The sequence below is a fragment of the Saccopteryx leptura genome, chromosome 4 (assembly GCF_036850995.1).
Source record: "Saccopteryx leptura isolate mSacLep1 chromosome 4, mSacLep1_pri_phased_curated, whole genome shotgun sequence".
Lineage (NCBI taxonomy): Eukaryota > Metazoa > Chordata > Mammalia > Chiroptera > Emballonuridae > Saccopteryx > Saccopteryx leptura.
Genome location: NC_089506.1, coordinates 221,725,361 through 221,740,817, shown reverse-complemented (window position 1 = coordinate 221,740,817; position 15,457 = coordinate 221,725,361). Strand labels below are relative to the sequence as shown.

Genomic DNA, 15,457 nt, shown 5'->3' with positions numbered 1-15,457 from the left:
ATCACTCAAGTATGAATGTTTCTGTATGTAACCGTTCTTCATTTAAAAATTCCTTAAAAAAATTAATTGACTTCAAAGAGGAAAACCACTGAAGTTTCTTCACTGAGCCTGACCCTCCGGCCGAGGTTTATTTAGTCTGTGGAGCCCTGACTCCGTTTCCCTGGTTACGGAACTGAAAGCTGACCGGGAAGGCCCGGCAGAGGAGCAGGGGCGGCCAGCGCAGCCCCTGGGATGGAGGAGAACCCCGGCTGGCACAGCCCCTGGGATGGAGGAGAACCCTGGCTGGCACAGCCCCTGGGATGGAGGAGAACCCTGGCCAGCGCAGCCCCTGGGACGGAGGAGAACCCCGGGGGACCGGCCGTGAGGGAAGAAGCCGGGAGAGAGAGGCAGCCCCGTGAGGAGCAAAGGCGGCCGGCGCAGCCCCTAGGACGGAGGAGAACCCTGGCCGGTGCAGCCCCTGGGACGGAGGAGAACCAACCCTGGCCAGCGCAGCCCCTGGGACGGAGGAGAACCCCGGGGGACCGGCCGTGAGGGAAGAAGCCGGGAGAGAGAGGCAGCCCCGTGAGGAGCAAAGGCGGCCGGCGCAGCCCCTAGGACGGAGGAGAACCCTGGCCGGTGCAGCCCCTGGGACGGAGGAGAACCCGGGGGACGGCCCGTGAGGGAAGAGCCCGGGAGCGAGAGGCAGGGGGAGCGAGAGGCAGCCCTGTGAGGAGCAGAGGCAGCCCAGCAACAGCCCGGCCAGCTGGACCGGCTCCTCCCAGAAACAGCCCTAGGACAGGCCGAGAGCATCTCATCACCAGGGAGGCCGGAGCGTGCCTGCTGAACTCCGAGCATGGGGTCCACACACTTCCAGAAGGGAGGGCGCAGTGGATAGGCCGGGCCCCCTCCGCCTCCTCCCAGAGCCCTGCGGGCTGACCGTCTGCAGCCCGGGAGAGAAGTGGGGACGTCACCATGTGGGAGGGGATAGGGAGCAGTCACAGCAGTCTGATGCCACCTGGGGTCACACAGAGCCTCTGGGGCGCGGGACCCAGAGGTCCCCAGCCCGGCCGCCCCCCCCTTCCGCCCACGCACAGGATAAAAAGCTGCCGCTGCTCCCCCCCCCCCCCCTCGTCACTACAGAGCCCTGAAGTCACCGACTGGGAGCACCGGCCCCTGGGCTGCTCTGAAAAGCCCCGTGGTCCCCTTAGCTGCCCTATCCTGGCTCCAGATCGTGTCCTCGGAGTCAGAGCCAGTGCACAGGAGACACAGGGACAGGGCAGCCGATTCAAATGACAGGAAACAACAGCAAAGTCGGGTGGGAAGCCCCTCCACACAGACCGCTGCCCCATCTGTGGGCTTCCTGTCACTGGTCCAGATGAGCCCAGAAACTGAGCGTAAGGATCCAGAAAAATTCAGAGCAAATGAGCAATAACTTGATGTCTAATGAAACCTAACAGTGTTTTAACTGGGGCTGGTTTTTCTTTTTTCTGGAAAAGCTGAGATGCCAAGCTAGGAAATTTAGGCCACGTTGTATACAAAAGAAAAAATCAAGGTTTTTGTTCTGTTTTGTTTTTGAGAAGAGAAGGAATGTGACTTCAGGTACTCTGTAAGATCACCTGGCAACAACACAGCCTGTGGACTGGGAGACGGAGCTTCGAAGCAGATGGGTGCTCGTGTGGCCCGACGCAGGGCGAGCGGCCTGGACACTGACGACAGGCGGTGTTTACACCAGCCCCTCACCCCCACCTTCCCTGGCATCTTCTTCAAGGCCGCGTGAGGCTGGCGCTCTGGCCCTGACGCTTCCTGGGACGGAATGCCGACCTCCTGGTTTTAAACACAGAACCACACCGGGCAGTGGCACAGTGGATAGAGCATAGGACTGGGATGCAGAGGACCCAGGTTCGAGCCCCCGAGGTCACCAGCTTGAGCGTGGGCTCATCTGGTTTGAGCAAGGCTCACCAGCTTGGACCCAAGGTCGCTGGCTCGAGCAAGGGTCACTCGGTCTGCTGAAGGCCCGCGGTCAAGGCACATATGAGAAAGCAATCAATGAACAACTAAGGTGTTGCAACGAGAAACTGATAATTGATGCTTCTCATCTCTCTCCATTCCTGTCTGTCTGTCCTTGTCTATCCCTCTCTCTGACTCTGTCTAAATAAATAAATAAATAAATAAAAATAATAAACATGGAATCACAACGCCCTTCGCAGGCCGCTGCAAAGACCAGGGAAAACTTCCATGAACAAACGTGGTAAGGAATCCGCTCCACACCCACGAGCGGCATCCTGGCGACTATGGTTGTTCCTGTTTCTTAAATCTCCCCTTCAATGACCTGTGGTGGCGCAGTGGACACATCTCCCCTTCAATGACCCGTGGTGGCGCAGTGGACACATCTCCCCTTCAATGACCCGTGGTGGCGCAGTGGACACATCTCCCCTTCAATGACCTGTGGTGGCGCAGTGGACACATCTCCCCTTCAATGACCTGTGGTGGCGCAGTGGACACATCTCCCCTTCAATGACCTGTGGTGGCGCAGTGGACACATCTCCCCTTCAATGACCTGTGGTGGCGCAGTGGACCAGTCTCCCCTTCAATGACCTGTGGTGGCGCAGTGGACACATCTCCCCTTCAATGACCTGTGGTGGCGCAGTGGACACATCTCCCCTTCAATGACCTGTGGTGGCGCAGTGGACACATCTCCCCTTCAATGACCTGTGGTGGCGCAGTGGACACATCTCCCCTTCAATGACCTGTGGTGGCGCAGTGGACCAGTCTCCCCTTCAATGACCTGTGGTGGCGCAGTGGACACATCTCCCCTTCAATGACCTGTGGTGGCGCAGTGGACCAGTCTCCCCTTCAATGACCCGTGGTGGCGCAGTGGACCAGTCTCCCCTTCAATGACCCGTGGTGGCGCAGTGGACACATCTCCCCTTCAATGACCTGTGGTGGCGCAGTGGACACATCTCCCCTTCAATGACCTGTGGTGGCGCAGTGGACACATCTCCCCTTCAATGACCCGTGGTGGCGCAGTGGACACATCTCCCCTTCAATGACCTGTGGTGGCGCAGTGGACCAGTCTCCCCTTCAATGACCCGTGGTGGCGCAGTGGACAAATCTCCCCTTCAATGACCTGTGGTGGCGCAGTGGACCAGTCTCCCCTTCAATGACCTGTGGTGGTGCAGTGGACAAATCTCCCCTTCGACGTGAGACAGCTCGCCTCGCTCTTCAAGATGACGAGACCAAGGGTAACAATCAGAGAACTGAGGACCCCGTTTGGTCACGAGCTACACAGGTTCCCGACAGCAGGAAGACCAGGTTTCCTGCCCGGTCCTGTCTGAAGCGCCCTCTGGGTCTGTGGGCACACTGTGTGCTGCCTTCCACGCTCAACAACTGGGGGGAATGAAAGAAGCAGCAGATGTTCGGTGACAGGCCAGTCCCCTTGGAGCTGCCACTGTCTGGGACGCCAAACAATGATGTCCAAACAGAGAGCTCGCAGCCCACCGGAAGACAAGAGGGGAGATGTGCCCCGTCGCGACGGGGACGCTGTTTGTTCAACACAAAGGATTGCGTCAGGGGCAGCCAGGGAACCAGGCGTTCGCAGGGCCAACAAGAACGGATTTGAGGGAAAAGCTACCGCGGACACAACTCGACATTATCCGGTGTTGAATGGTCTCTTTTCCACGATGCCACATAAAAGGTTTGCTTGTGGAAACCATGAGATCATTGTTTTCCAGAGCCCTGGCTGTGGGAAACAGCTGTCAGGGAAGGACACAACAGCAGCCCCTCACGGGGACAAGTGTACAGGCAGGGACAGGAGAGGTCCAGCAAACCACACCCCACACGGGGCCGTGCGGAAGCGCGGAGGCCCAGGGAGAGGGAGCCGGACCACGGCTGGGTCAGGACAGCACCACAGTCTCCACGGTGTCTCTGAGGAGGTTCCTGCGTCCAGACCACCCGGGCCAGCTAGCTCCTCTGCACACGAGTCATCACAGCCTGAACCACTGCGCTTCCTGCTGTGGGAGAGACACCCGACAAACGTCAACCACAGTGCTCGTAGGGCTCTTACGCTCAGACACTAGGTGACCGGTCTGACACTGAAGCGAACACACCCACCCACCTCCGCACCTGCTTCAGAACCCGCCACTCTCCCTCCTCCTTTCACATCAAAACCACGAGGGCCCACTTCACGCAGAGCCGAGGGCAGCGCTGATAAACACACACCAACAATCAGAAGCACGCAGACAAGAACAAGGGCTGACAGGGCGTGGACGTGGAGCAGCTGGGGACTTCGCGCCTTGCGGGTGGGGAGAGAAAACGGGGCAGCCACCGGGAAAAAAACAGTTTGACAAAATTCTCCAAACGTTAAACACAGAAGTAGCACGTGCTCCAAAAGAACTAGGAACGGAGACCCGAGCAGACACCTGCCCGCCTGTGCTCCACCATCGTTCTCCCAGCGGAAGACACGCAGAAGCCACCTCCAGAGTCAGGAGGACGTCACCAGGTGGTGTCCCTCTTCAGCACCCCCAACCCTCCCAGCGCCCCCTTCCAGGGCTCTCCCGCCCCCAGTCTGCCGCGCTCTGTGCGCCATCCACTGCAGCACCTGCCCGAGGCCACTATTTCCTGACCGTCTGTCTTCCCCTGCAGATCCTGCATTCCTTACGGGCACAGACCTTCTCACCCATCCCCACATCCCCAGGGCCTCTGCAGCACAAGTCCAGCCGGAATCAATCGTGTGCCCCGTAAATCTGTGCGCCTAATAAACCCGCACCCTGTCCACAAAGTACCAGCCGAGTTTGATTCTCAGCGGCACAGATGTGCATTCAGGGTGCAGGGGGAGCCGGTAAGTCAGACCCTAAGGCACACCAGGTCTCAGGGCTCCGCCTTCCTGGTGTCCCCCTACCTCTCCGACTGTCCGCTCTCTCTCCCCACGCCCTGGCCTTGGGCCTCTGACCTCCGCACTCATCCTCTCTACGCAGCTGAATCTAAGTGGACATGGCTAGTCCTACTCACACCGTTTCCAATAGTCTGTGAAGACCCTGAGTCAGCCACGGCCCCAGCCCGCACGCTCAGAGGAGATGCACGAAATTCTCTGCGCCTCGTGCTCCACAAACCACTGCTCTTCCCAGTGCTGTCTCTACCAGAGAGCCCCGTGTCCCCGTCCCCCGGGTCTGACACCCCCGTCCCCTCAGCACTGCTCTTCCCAGTGCTGTCTCTACCAGAGAGCCCCGTGTCCCCGTCCCCCGGGTCTGACACCCGCTGTCTCCTCAGCACTGCTCTTCCCAGTGCTGTCTCTACCAGAGAGCCCCGTGTCCCCCCCCCGTCCCCCGGGTCTGACACCCCCGTCCCCTCAGCACTGCTCTTCCCAGTGCTGTCTCTACCAGAGAGCCCCGTGTCCCCGTCCCCCGGGTCTGACACCCCCTGTCCCCTCAGCACTGCTCTTCCCAGTGCTGTCTCTACCAGAGAGCCCCGTGTCCCCCCCCCCCGTCCCCCGGGTCTGACACCCCCTGTCCCCTCAGCACTGCTCTTCCCAGTGCTGTCTCTACCAGAGAGCCCCGTGTCCCTGTCCCCCGGGTCTGACACCCCCCTGTCTCCTCAACACTGCACTTCCCAGTGCTGTCTCTACCAGAGAGCCCCGTGTCCCCGTCCCCTGGGTCTGACACCCCCGTCCCCTCAGCACTGCTCTTCCCAGTGCTGTCTCTACCAGAGAGCCCCGTGTCCCCGTCCCCTGGGTCTGACACCCCCGTCCCCTCAACACTGCACTTCCCAGTGCTGTCTCTACCAGAGAGACCCGTGTCCCCGTCCCCCGGGTCTGACACCCGCTGTCCCCTCAGCACTGCTCTTCCCAGTGCTGTCTCTACCAGAGAGCCCCGTGTCCCCGTCCCCCGGGTCTGACACCCCCGTCCCCTCAGCACTCCCTCTTTTGGATTCTCCCTCATTCCGCCCTGAGGTCCTCCAAACATCGCGTGGATTGCCTTCGCTTGTCCTCACATCAGCCCCTCTCCCTCCTTCCTCTCTCCTCCATCTGATTCATCTTCCACTCACTATCAGACCCATCCTTCTACAGCATCTTTTTCATCCAATCAATGTCTGCACAGCTCCCGGGTCCTGACTGAGTCGCTTCCCACGGCAGGCTCAGGGCTAACGTGTGCTGCCACGGACCTCAGAGCCACCATGTGCCTCCTCTCATCTCCACTTATTTCTCTCCAAATCAGTGCTTCTCAACTAGCGGGACTGTCCCCCGGGAGACGTTTGGAAGCGTGTGGAGACGTTGTGACCGTCAGGCGTGGGCTGCAGAGAGGGTCCTATCGGCATCTAGTGGGTAGAGGACAGGAACGCCGCTCAACATTCCGCAACGCCAGGCCAGGCCAGGCCCTGACGGTCCAGAATCCTCCAGCCGGTGACGCCTAAACGTCAGCAGCGTGAAGGCCAGGACTGCTGCCCCAAACCAAGTGTCCTCGGCCGAGGGCCCGGCCGCTGCCGTGATCACGCACCACCTCATCCCTTTGCTCAGAACATTTCCTCACGGCTGGAGACAACATCCCTCTTCTTAACTATTCCGGAGGTCTATTTATCATCAAATCCTACACGAAGCTGTACTGAACACCACCCAGAGCAGTGCTTCTCAACATCAGGGTGGTTAACTCTTTCTCGACCGGCACGAAATTTCCGGCGGTTGAAAAACACTGCCCTAGAGGCTGGGGACTTCCAGCGCGCTCTCTCTCTCTCTCTCCACTGTCAGTCTTCTGAACTCCAGCTCCACTACCCAGCTGCCCACCGGCCACCTCACGAGCACCCTATTTACCACATCCAGAAACGGCTCCTCAACTGAGCAGCGGTCACCAGGCCGCCGCTCAGAACAAACACCTGCCCATCATTCCGGCCGCACCCTTCTGCCTCAGCGCCCCGCCCCCAGGATCAATCCGCTAGCCACGTCCTGTGGACTCCACCTGCAGCTGTATCTCACGTCCATCTCCACTTTTACCGACTCGACCACAGACGACCCCCACCCGGTCTTCCTGCCTCTGTTCTCTCTGCTGGTCAGCATGGAGTGACCGCTCCATGCTCCAATGGGATCAGAACAGAGCTCCGCCCAGGTCCTGCAGCCGCTGCCCACTGCCCACAGGGTAGACTGACTCTACACGCCCTGCTGCGCCCACGGGGCCCTGTGTGACCCAGCCTCTGCCCACTGCCCACAGGGTAGACTGACTACACGCCCTGCTGCGCCCACGGGGCCCTGTGTGGCCCAGCCTCTGCCCACTGCCCAGCTCTTCCCAGCCGCACCTGTCCTCCACTCCCCCCCAGCGTTCCAGGGAAGGGACAGGGAAACAGGTCACTGGATGTGCACACGCAGAGCCCCCTGTGGAGGAGGAGCCTCCGTGGAAATCACGTGGACCCGTCTGTCTACGCACTTAACTGGCCAGAAAGACGGGTCTGAAGGAAGGCCCAGAGCGCCCAGGCCCAAGCAGCAGCAGCAGCAGCAGCAGCGCGCGCAGGAGGCCGCCGCAGCCGACCTCAGGCATGCACAGTGCAGCCCGCGACCCCAGGGAGAAGCCTGCTACCCACAGTCTCGGCTCGTCCACCTGCCGGTGCACGTGTGCAGTTTCACGTGTGCAGTTTCACGCGGAGACCGGCCCGGCAGCGCTGTCCTAACGAGGCAGCCACTGTCGCAGGACTCGGTGTGAGTGTCAGCTACGCAGAGGGAGGACGCGAACGACCGAATCCCGTCCTGCTGCCTCGGCCTCCAGCCAGCAGGTGGGCCTCAGTGACCTCACCCAGAGAGGCCGGGGACTGCTCAGATCCACCAGGCTCCTCCCAGGTTGAAAATGTGATGATTCTGTCACCTCACTTCTCATCCAGAGGGCTGCAGCTGCACGAAGACTCAAGTGACAGCATTTGATAAAACAGGAAACTGACCAGGAAGAGACGTTCATTCGTTCCTTCCTCCCTCCCTCCCCCCTTCCTCCCTCCTTCTTTATCTTCTTTTCTTTCTTTTTTTCTTCTTTCCTTCCTGCTTCCCTATTTCTTTTTTTCTTTCTTTCTTTCTCTTTCTTTTTTTTAAAAACGAGAGGAGGGGAGATAGAGAGAAACTCCCACATGCATCCTGACTAAGATCCACCCAGCAACCCCCATCTGGAGCTGATGCTCGAATCAACCAAGCTATTTTTAGTGCCTGAGGCTGACACAAGGACCAAGCAAGCCACTGGCTGTGGGAGGGGAAGAGGGAGAGAATGAGGAGAGGGTGGAGGGAGAGAAGCAGACAGTCGCTTCTCTTGTGTAGCCTTGACCAGGAATCGAACCCGTGATGTCCATATGCCGGGTCGGTGCGCTATCCATTGAGCAAACCGGCCAGGGCCCATACTTTCTATTTTATACTCTGTTACAAATCTAAATGTGACCTACACAAAGTCTTTTTTTTCCTATTTCTTCTAATGAATTCAAGGGACACCCTGAATTCAGAATATGTCTTGGGAGTCACTGTAAAATATCAACACAGGTTCAGACAAACCAGAAAAACGTCTCTCCAAGGCCTGGGGCCTGAACCCATGAGACAGCGAGGTGTGACAATGCGTCCGCGTCAGCCCGTCTGCCGCTGCTCATCTGCACGCTCAGGCCTCTGCAACCTGAAACGCTCATTCATAAATAAGCACCCACGGCACCAAGGGAGAACACCATGGGGGAGAAATCTGCTCACCAACTCTTTCCTTTTGTTTTACTGCAAATCTGGACAGAGTTCCCACAGTTCTCTTATCAGGAGATCACTATGTTCTGGTTGTTCTCTGAGAGCAGGGTTTGAGAACAGCTGCAATAAAAGTAACTTACCTTTCTTACTTGAAAGATAACCACCCATCTTTCTTTTATAGCAAAGGGGCATTGAGAGTATCTCTAAGAACACAGAGGCCCTGGCCGGTTTGCTCAGTGGTGTTGTCCGAGCATGTGGATGTTCTGGATTTGATTCCCGGCCAGGGCACACAGGAGAAGCGACCATCTGTTCTCCAGCCCTCCCCCTCTTGCTTCTCTCTTTCTCTCTCTCTCTCTCTCTCTCTCTCCTCCCCTCCTGAAGCCATGGCTCAATTGGAGCAAAGTGGCCCTGGGCACTGAGGATGGCTCCATGGCCTCCGTCTCAGGTGCTAAGAAGAGCTCAGTTGCTGAGCAACGAAGCAACACCCCAGATGGGCAGAGCACCGCCCCCTGGTGGGCATGCTGGGTGGATTCTGGTAGCAGCACATGCAGGAATCTGTCTCTCTGCCTCCCCTCCTCTCACTGAATAAAAAAAACAAACAAAAAAACCAACAACACAAAACCACGGAGCACCCATGCCAGCATCCTATTATAACTCTGCCGACCAAAGTATGTCTTCAGACATCACCAAATATCCCCCTCCGGGGGGGGCAGGCAAAGCAGCCTGGTGGAGAAGAGAACAATGCCTGCGGGAAAGAGAAAAGGGTCTGGGTGGCAGTGAGAGGGGTTTCTTGAGGCACACCCAGGGTGGGCCAGTCAACCATTGTCCTCCCGGGAAGTGAAAACCCAGCCTCAACCATCACCATCTCACTCTTCCAAAACCCAAGATCCATTTCCCTGGCCAGCTTCTAAAGCTCCACTCAGTGTGGTTAGAAGGCAGGAGAGAATTCTAACTGGAAAACGCACAGAGAGAACCATTAGTAACCTGAGGAAGTCTGAGGAGGGTAAAAGCAGAGACAGAGGAAGTGCTTTCCGAGACCTCAGAGACAAACTGTCTTTAAGACGGCAAATTGGTTTTAACTCCTCTGCCAACTCCCATCAGCTGCCGTGGCTGCCAGGAGCCCAGAGCTGCCCAGGACTCTGAGGCCACGTGTGAGTGAGCTCAGAGAAGACGGGTATCCGATCCTGCCGTCTACCACAAACAGGCCTGGGGGCAGGTGCCCTTCACACCCACCTCCTCGGGTGGCCAACGTTTCTCATGCTTAAAATCACTGTCATAAAATTCAGCTATAACAAAATATTCCGGAAGGCCACTATGCTCACTACTATACCACCAACGCTGTAATCAAGAATTTGGGGGGGGGGGGGATTATCTTTGGTAATCCACCAGGCTTACTGATTGGGGGATGGTGGGTGAGTGGGGGGGGGGTTTCAAATCTGATCCCATCGCTCTCCTGCTGAAAAGCCACCTCTGGATTCTTCTCATCTTCTAGATCTAGAGGATCAATTCCCAGCCAGCACAGCCCACAGAGCCCTTCACAACCCGCTTGTGCCACGCCTCCTCCCCAGACCTCCTGCCCCCCCTCCACGGCGTCACTAGTCACAGCCTCACCTACATGCTTGTTAGAAAGGAGCCCCCACGCCCCACTCATCTCCACCAGACACACATCTGTGTTGGAACAGAAGCCCAGGTGCACAACAGGCACACTGTAGCGTGGAACAGTGTCCTGGGGACGTCACCAGGTTCCTGCGATGCGGGTCCTCACTAGCAGTACAGCATCTTCCCCAAACGGAAGCGCCTGGCACATGGTAGGCGAGCACTTTGGTGGGCAGGGGCTGCCTCTGACACAGGCCCCTCCTCTCGCATCTCTTCTGCGCAGGCAGGAAAGCCCCGTGTCCGCCAACAGCCTCTACGCCGGCAGGGGTGCGAGTGACACGGTCAGAGCCAACGAGACGTCAGCAGAGCCTGCTTGCTGAGGGCGCTTCTGGGGGAACTTTTATTTCCCTAAGGACTTCCTGCCTTGACTGGCTGGGATGCCACGAGGTGACACACATTAAGGACAAAAAGCCAAGAACAGCTAAGGACAAGAGAGCGGAAACCAGAAATGGCGCAGGTCCTTGAAGGACCCATCAAGCCGGTGTGCCACCTGAGAGCCACCTGTGTCTCAGGGGACCATCATCAATTCTTGTGCTCAACACATTCCTAACAACTGGCTGGGTCAACCTTCAATAAATGGGAGGTGAATGGATGAACAGAGTGAAATCTTCCAAGATTCCAAAAACGACATTAAAAAAAAAAAAAGGACCAAGAATCTGCTCAACTTGACCAAAGCGTGACGATAAAATGAGGCTCTCCGTTTCTAGAGTTATTGACCCGCTTCTGTTCACAGCTCTTTAAGGGGATAAAAGAATAAACACCATCTCTTAAAAAGCAAGGGCAAGGTTCTCATACCCAAATGCTGCAGAAAATTGATTTTCACATTTGGAAAAGAGGAGAAAATGAACCTTAAAAACACTGGGCACTGACCTTGGAGAGTGTGTAATTGCTGGGGTTACTTACAGGCAACAATATAGAAGCAAAAGACAGGAAAGAAAAAGCCACCCAGCCTCCAGTCGCTGCTGGTTGGGTGCCGCCCTCCCTGCTTTCTGGGACCTCTGACCTGGGCCCTCACTCCTCCCAGTCCCCACCCCACTCAGGTATGTCCACTCGGGTTTCCAAGGTCAGACAGCAACCATGTTTTCCCTTTGAACAATACAGGGTAGACGATAGATAACTATAGATAAAATAACACAGGAGTACACTGTATTAAAAGGAGGGGGGGGTCCCCTGGGCAGTGCCATCCTCAGCAAGAAGGGAAGTCCTCAACCAGGTGCTGACTCCTCAGACAGGCTACCATTTTCTACTTTCATCAAGTCACCTACTTTTACTTACACAAGTGGGTTTTTGAAAGAAAACTGCATAGCAGCCCTGAAAAAGCCAGTACATCACTGGCCATAAACACAAGAAATATAAAAACAAGCCCAAGGGAAACATAACCTTATTAAATCTCAGCTTCGCTGCCGACAAAAACCTCTAAACCGGAGGCTTGTTCTCTGTCTATACAAAAAAAAAAAAAAAATCATGGGGAGCTAGGAAGCAGTGTTCAAGTCAGGCTACCACCGAGCTGAGACTCTGTCCTGACCACGTTCAGGACAAAAAGAGAACGAAAAAAAGGAATTAACTTTCTCACTGGGCGGTTTCATTCTATTTAATTTAATTCTATTTTTCTCCATTTCCCACCTAAAAGTAACCCTCGTACAATCTCACACCATCCTCCCGTTTGGCTGGCAGGAAGAGCCCATTTCCTCAGCGCAGCCTAGATGGTCCCACAACAGCTGGCTCCGCCCTCAGCTCCAACCCACTCAGGACAGAGACCCAAGGGCCTTATCTAGCCCACCGCCTGTAGCTGTATGGCTTGTGTAAATGAGTATGAGTAATAAATCTGATGACAGGAAACACGAACTTTGAGCTGCAATTAAGCTCAAATGTTATCCCCTCCAAAAAAAAATCCCATTCTTCTCCTTAGTAGACCTGTGTTACAAAATATTATGCTCAATTATCATTGCATTTTTATTTTAGTCAGTAAAAAAAAACAAAACTGTGAGTCCCTGGCTGGGTAGCTAAGCTGGTTAGAGCATCGTTGGGTACATCAAGGTTCAGGTTCAATTCCCTGATCAAGGCTCATACAAGAATCCACCAATGAATGAATGAATAAGTGGAACAGCAAATCCATGCTTCTCTCTCTGTCTCCCTTCCTCTCTCTATAATCAGTAGGCAAACTTTTAAAAAGGGTGTGGACATGTGTCTTTTCTTGTTATACAGGTACCTACATAATAGACTCAATTCTGCATCTTGACCAGCAAAGCCCAAAATACTCACTGAGGTCCTTCACAGATCTCGCTGCTCCACCAGGGACCCCTTTCCTTACTCCTGGGGAAGCACTTCCCCGACCTCCTCAAGGAGGGGTCTCCAGATACCTCACGTCTCAGTTCCAAAGTCACCCCCTCCCCAGCAGAAGTGGTCTAGCAGGACACGGATGGTGTCACCAGGTTTCCTTCCTTCAAACCACCAACAGTCCCCGTTAACTTACTCAAGTCTTTAACAACAGAAACAACCAGAGCAGCAAACGCCCACGGGCCTGCGCACGTGCAAGCTTTGTCCATAGGAGGCTGAACCTCTCAAGAGTGCCGATCTCTAAGGCAAAAAGGGTCAAAAAACGGGTAGCATCAAAGCGTCGGATGGGACAAACAGACTCGTCTGCAGCTCACAGATCGCTTTAGGAGATCAGTACCAGAGAAAACCGGCACACACAGCGAGAGAAAGGTGGTGGTGCAACTCGCCCCAGGTCACACTACTAGTCGAAGGTGACAAAACCACTATCTGAACTGAACCCCCCCCACACACACACACACACACAAACACGGAGAATGCAAGTTCCACGCAGGCAGAGGAACTTGTTCCTGGTCGTGTCCCATCACAGCGCCTGGCACGTGGCGTGCTCTTCCTATATACAAGAGGGGTGGATGAGTCAATTGATCGATCGATCCCTGGGAGCCAGGGGTACCTGCCCAGCCTCCGCACCCACCCACACGTTGCACAAACCAGCAGCCCCTGAGCGACACGGAAGGCAGAGGAGGAGGCAGGCAGCCAGTGCCCGGTGGGGACCGCAGGTGCAGGTGCGGGGACGTGGATGCCCGGATGCAGGTGCGGGGCCCCGGGTGCGGGTGCAGGGCCCCGGGTGCAGGTGCGGGTGCGGGTGCAGGTGCGGGGCCCCGGGTGCGGGTGCAGGGCCCCGGGTGCAGGTGCGGGTGCGGGTGCAGGGCCCCGGATGCAGGTGCGGGGCCCCGGGTGCGGGTGCAGGGCCCCGGGTGCAGGTGCGGGTGCGGGTGCGGGGCCCCATCCCCGCGGCGGCGGCGGGGCGCCCACCTTGAAGTCGCGGCTGTGCTGCGGGGTGTACTCCAGCGTCCAGAGCGCGCGCACCAGGTGCGCCAGCTGCTCCGTGACCTCGCCAGCGGCGCGGCCGGCGGGCGGCTCGGCCTCGGGTTCGGGCTCCGGGTCGGGCTCGGGCCGGCCGGCGCGGTACTGGCCGAGCGCCAGGTACTCGGCGAAGAGCTCGGTGTTGCTGAGACACTGCAGCGTGGCGTTCATGAAGCACGTGTTGCCGTGGTTCCGGAGCCCCGCCACGCCGGGCACCCCGGGCACCGGCTCGCAGGCGGGCGGCGCGGGCGCGGAGGGCGCGGAGGGCGCGGCGGGCGCGGGCGGCGGGCAGGGCGGCGGCGCGGGCGGCGCGGGCGGGAAGCAGGCGCGGAGGCCGCCGCGGTCGGGGCTGCCGCCCTCGGAGCTCAGGTGCGAGAGCGTGGACAGCGTCTTGAGGACGCGGCTCATGAAGCTGCCCACGGAGCGCGCGGACGAGGCGGGCGCCGCCGAGGGCGAGGCCGAGGCCGAGGCCGCCCCGGGGCCCCCGCCGCCCGCGCCGCCGCCCTGCCCGCCGCCCGCGCGGCCGCTCCGGAACAGCCGCTTGCTGAAGGAGCGCTTCTCCTTCCCGCCCGCCGCCGCCGGCCCGGGCGCGGGCGCCGTTACCTTGGACATGGCGGCGGCCGCTCACGCTCATCCCCGCGCCAGCCCTCCGGGCCCGCGGCCCCGCCACGGCCGCCGCCCTGCCCGCCGCATCCCACCGAGCCGGGGGCCCAGCGCCCCGTCCGCCTCCGAGCGCCGCCGAGCCAGCAGCCAGCCAGCCGGGGAGCGGGGCGGGCGCGCGCGCCGTCTGCCCAGCTGGGCCGCTCACGTGACCCGCCGCCGCCGCCGCGCCCGCCCGGCGCCGAAGCCGCCGCGTCCGCCATGTTGACTGTGGGCAGGAAGTCGCCTGCCCCCGCCGGCCGCGATGAGCGCTAGCCGCTCCCGGCGCGGTCCTGCCGCGTGAAGCCCCAGAGACGCCATGTCTAGTGTGGGCGAGATCCGGGCACGTGAAGCCCGAGGGACGCCATGTCTAGTGTGGGCACGGTCCTGGCGCGGAGGGCAGCGCCGGGCGGGTGCAGGCTGGTGCACGCCCAGGGCTGGGTCTCTGTCTGCACTGGTCCCGACGGCGGAGGCCTGGGAAGGGCGGCACTCGGGATGCCGCTCCTAACCACACCCTGGAAGAGGTGATGGACGTGACCCTGGCCTGCCCTGAGCAAGCCAGCCCCGCCCTGCTCCCCGATGGGCCCCCCCCCTCCCGTCCACCTGGCGTGCCCACCCCGAACGCCCCCAGGGGAGCCTGGCACCGTCCCGGCCGCCTCGTCTTCTACGCGACGCATCGGGGTAGCAAGTGAAACCGTAGCATCAGAATGACCTTCCGTTTCAAGACCAGCCTTTAAAATCCCGCTCAAGTCAACCACCATTCATTTAAAAAAAAAAAAAAAAAAAAAAAAAGATCCTGCTATGTGCCAGGGCGCTGGGGGTGCAACCAAGTGTGGAGCCCGCGCCGTTTCTGCCCGCCCTCTTTGCAGCTTACACTCGGAGCGGATGCTGCCAACAGCTTCCGAGTTCCCAGCACTGTGCTGAACGTTACACTGTCTCCTTTCACCTTCAGTGCAGTGCCTTCCAAGTTGGCACAGCTCACCCACTTCAAGCCCAACTTTGTTTCAAAGCCCCTAGACTGGACCACTCAACGAAAGGTCACAGACCCACAAGTATCACAGGGGCCAAGATAAGCCATAGCAATGAGTGAAGAATCTTGGCAATTTCCATCATCGTATTGACCTATGAATACTTCAAGTGACTGGG

General features: G+C 58.3%; 1 protein-coding gene across 2 annotated transcripts in view; it reads right to left on the bottom strand.

Annotated features, from left to right (window-relative positions):
* USP31 (ubiquitin specific peptidase 31) overlaps positions 1 to 14,414 on the bottom strand; it is a 55,852-nt gene extending 41,438 nt beyond the window's left edge. For both annotated transcript variants that reach the window (XM_066383400.1, XM_066383401.1), the window contains exon 1: positions 13,622 to 14,414. In XM_066383400.1, coding sequence (XP_066239497.1) covers positions 13,622 to 14,284 — 663 coding nt within the window. In that variant the 5' untranslated portion in view covers positions 14,285 to 14,414. The remainder of the gene's footprint in view (positions 1 to 13,621) is intronic.
* Positions 14,415 to 15,457: the final 1,043 nt, after the last annotated feature.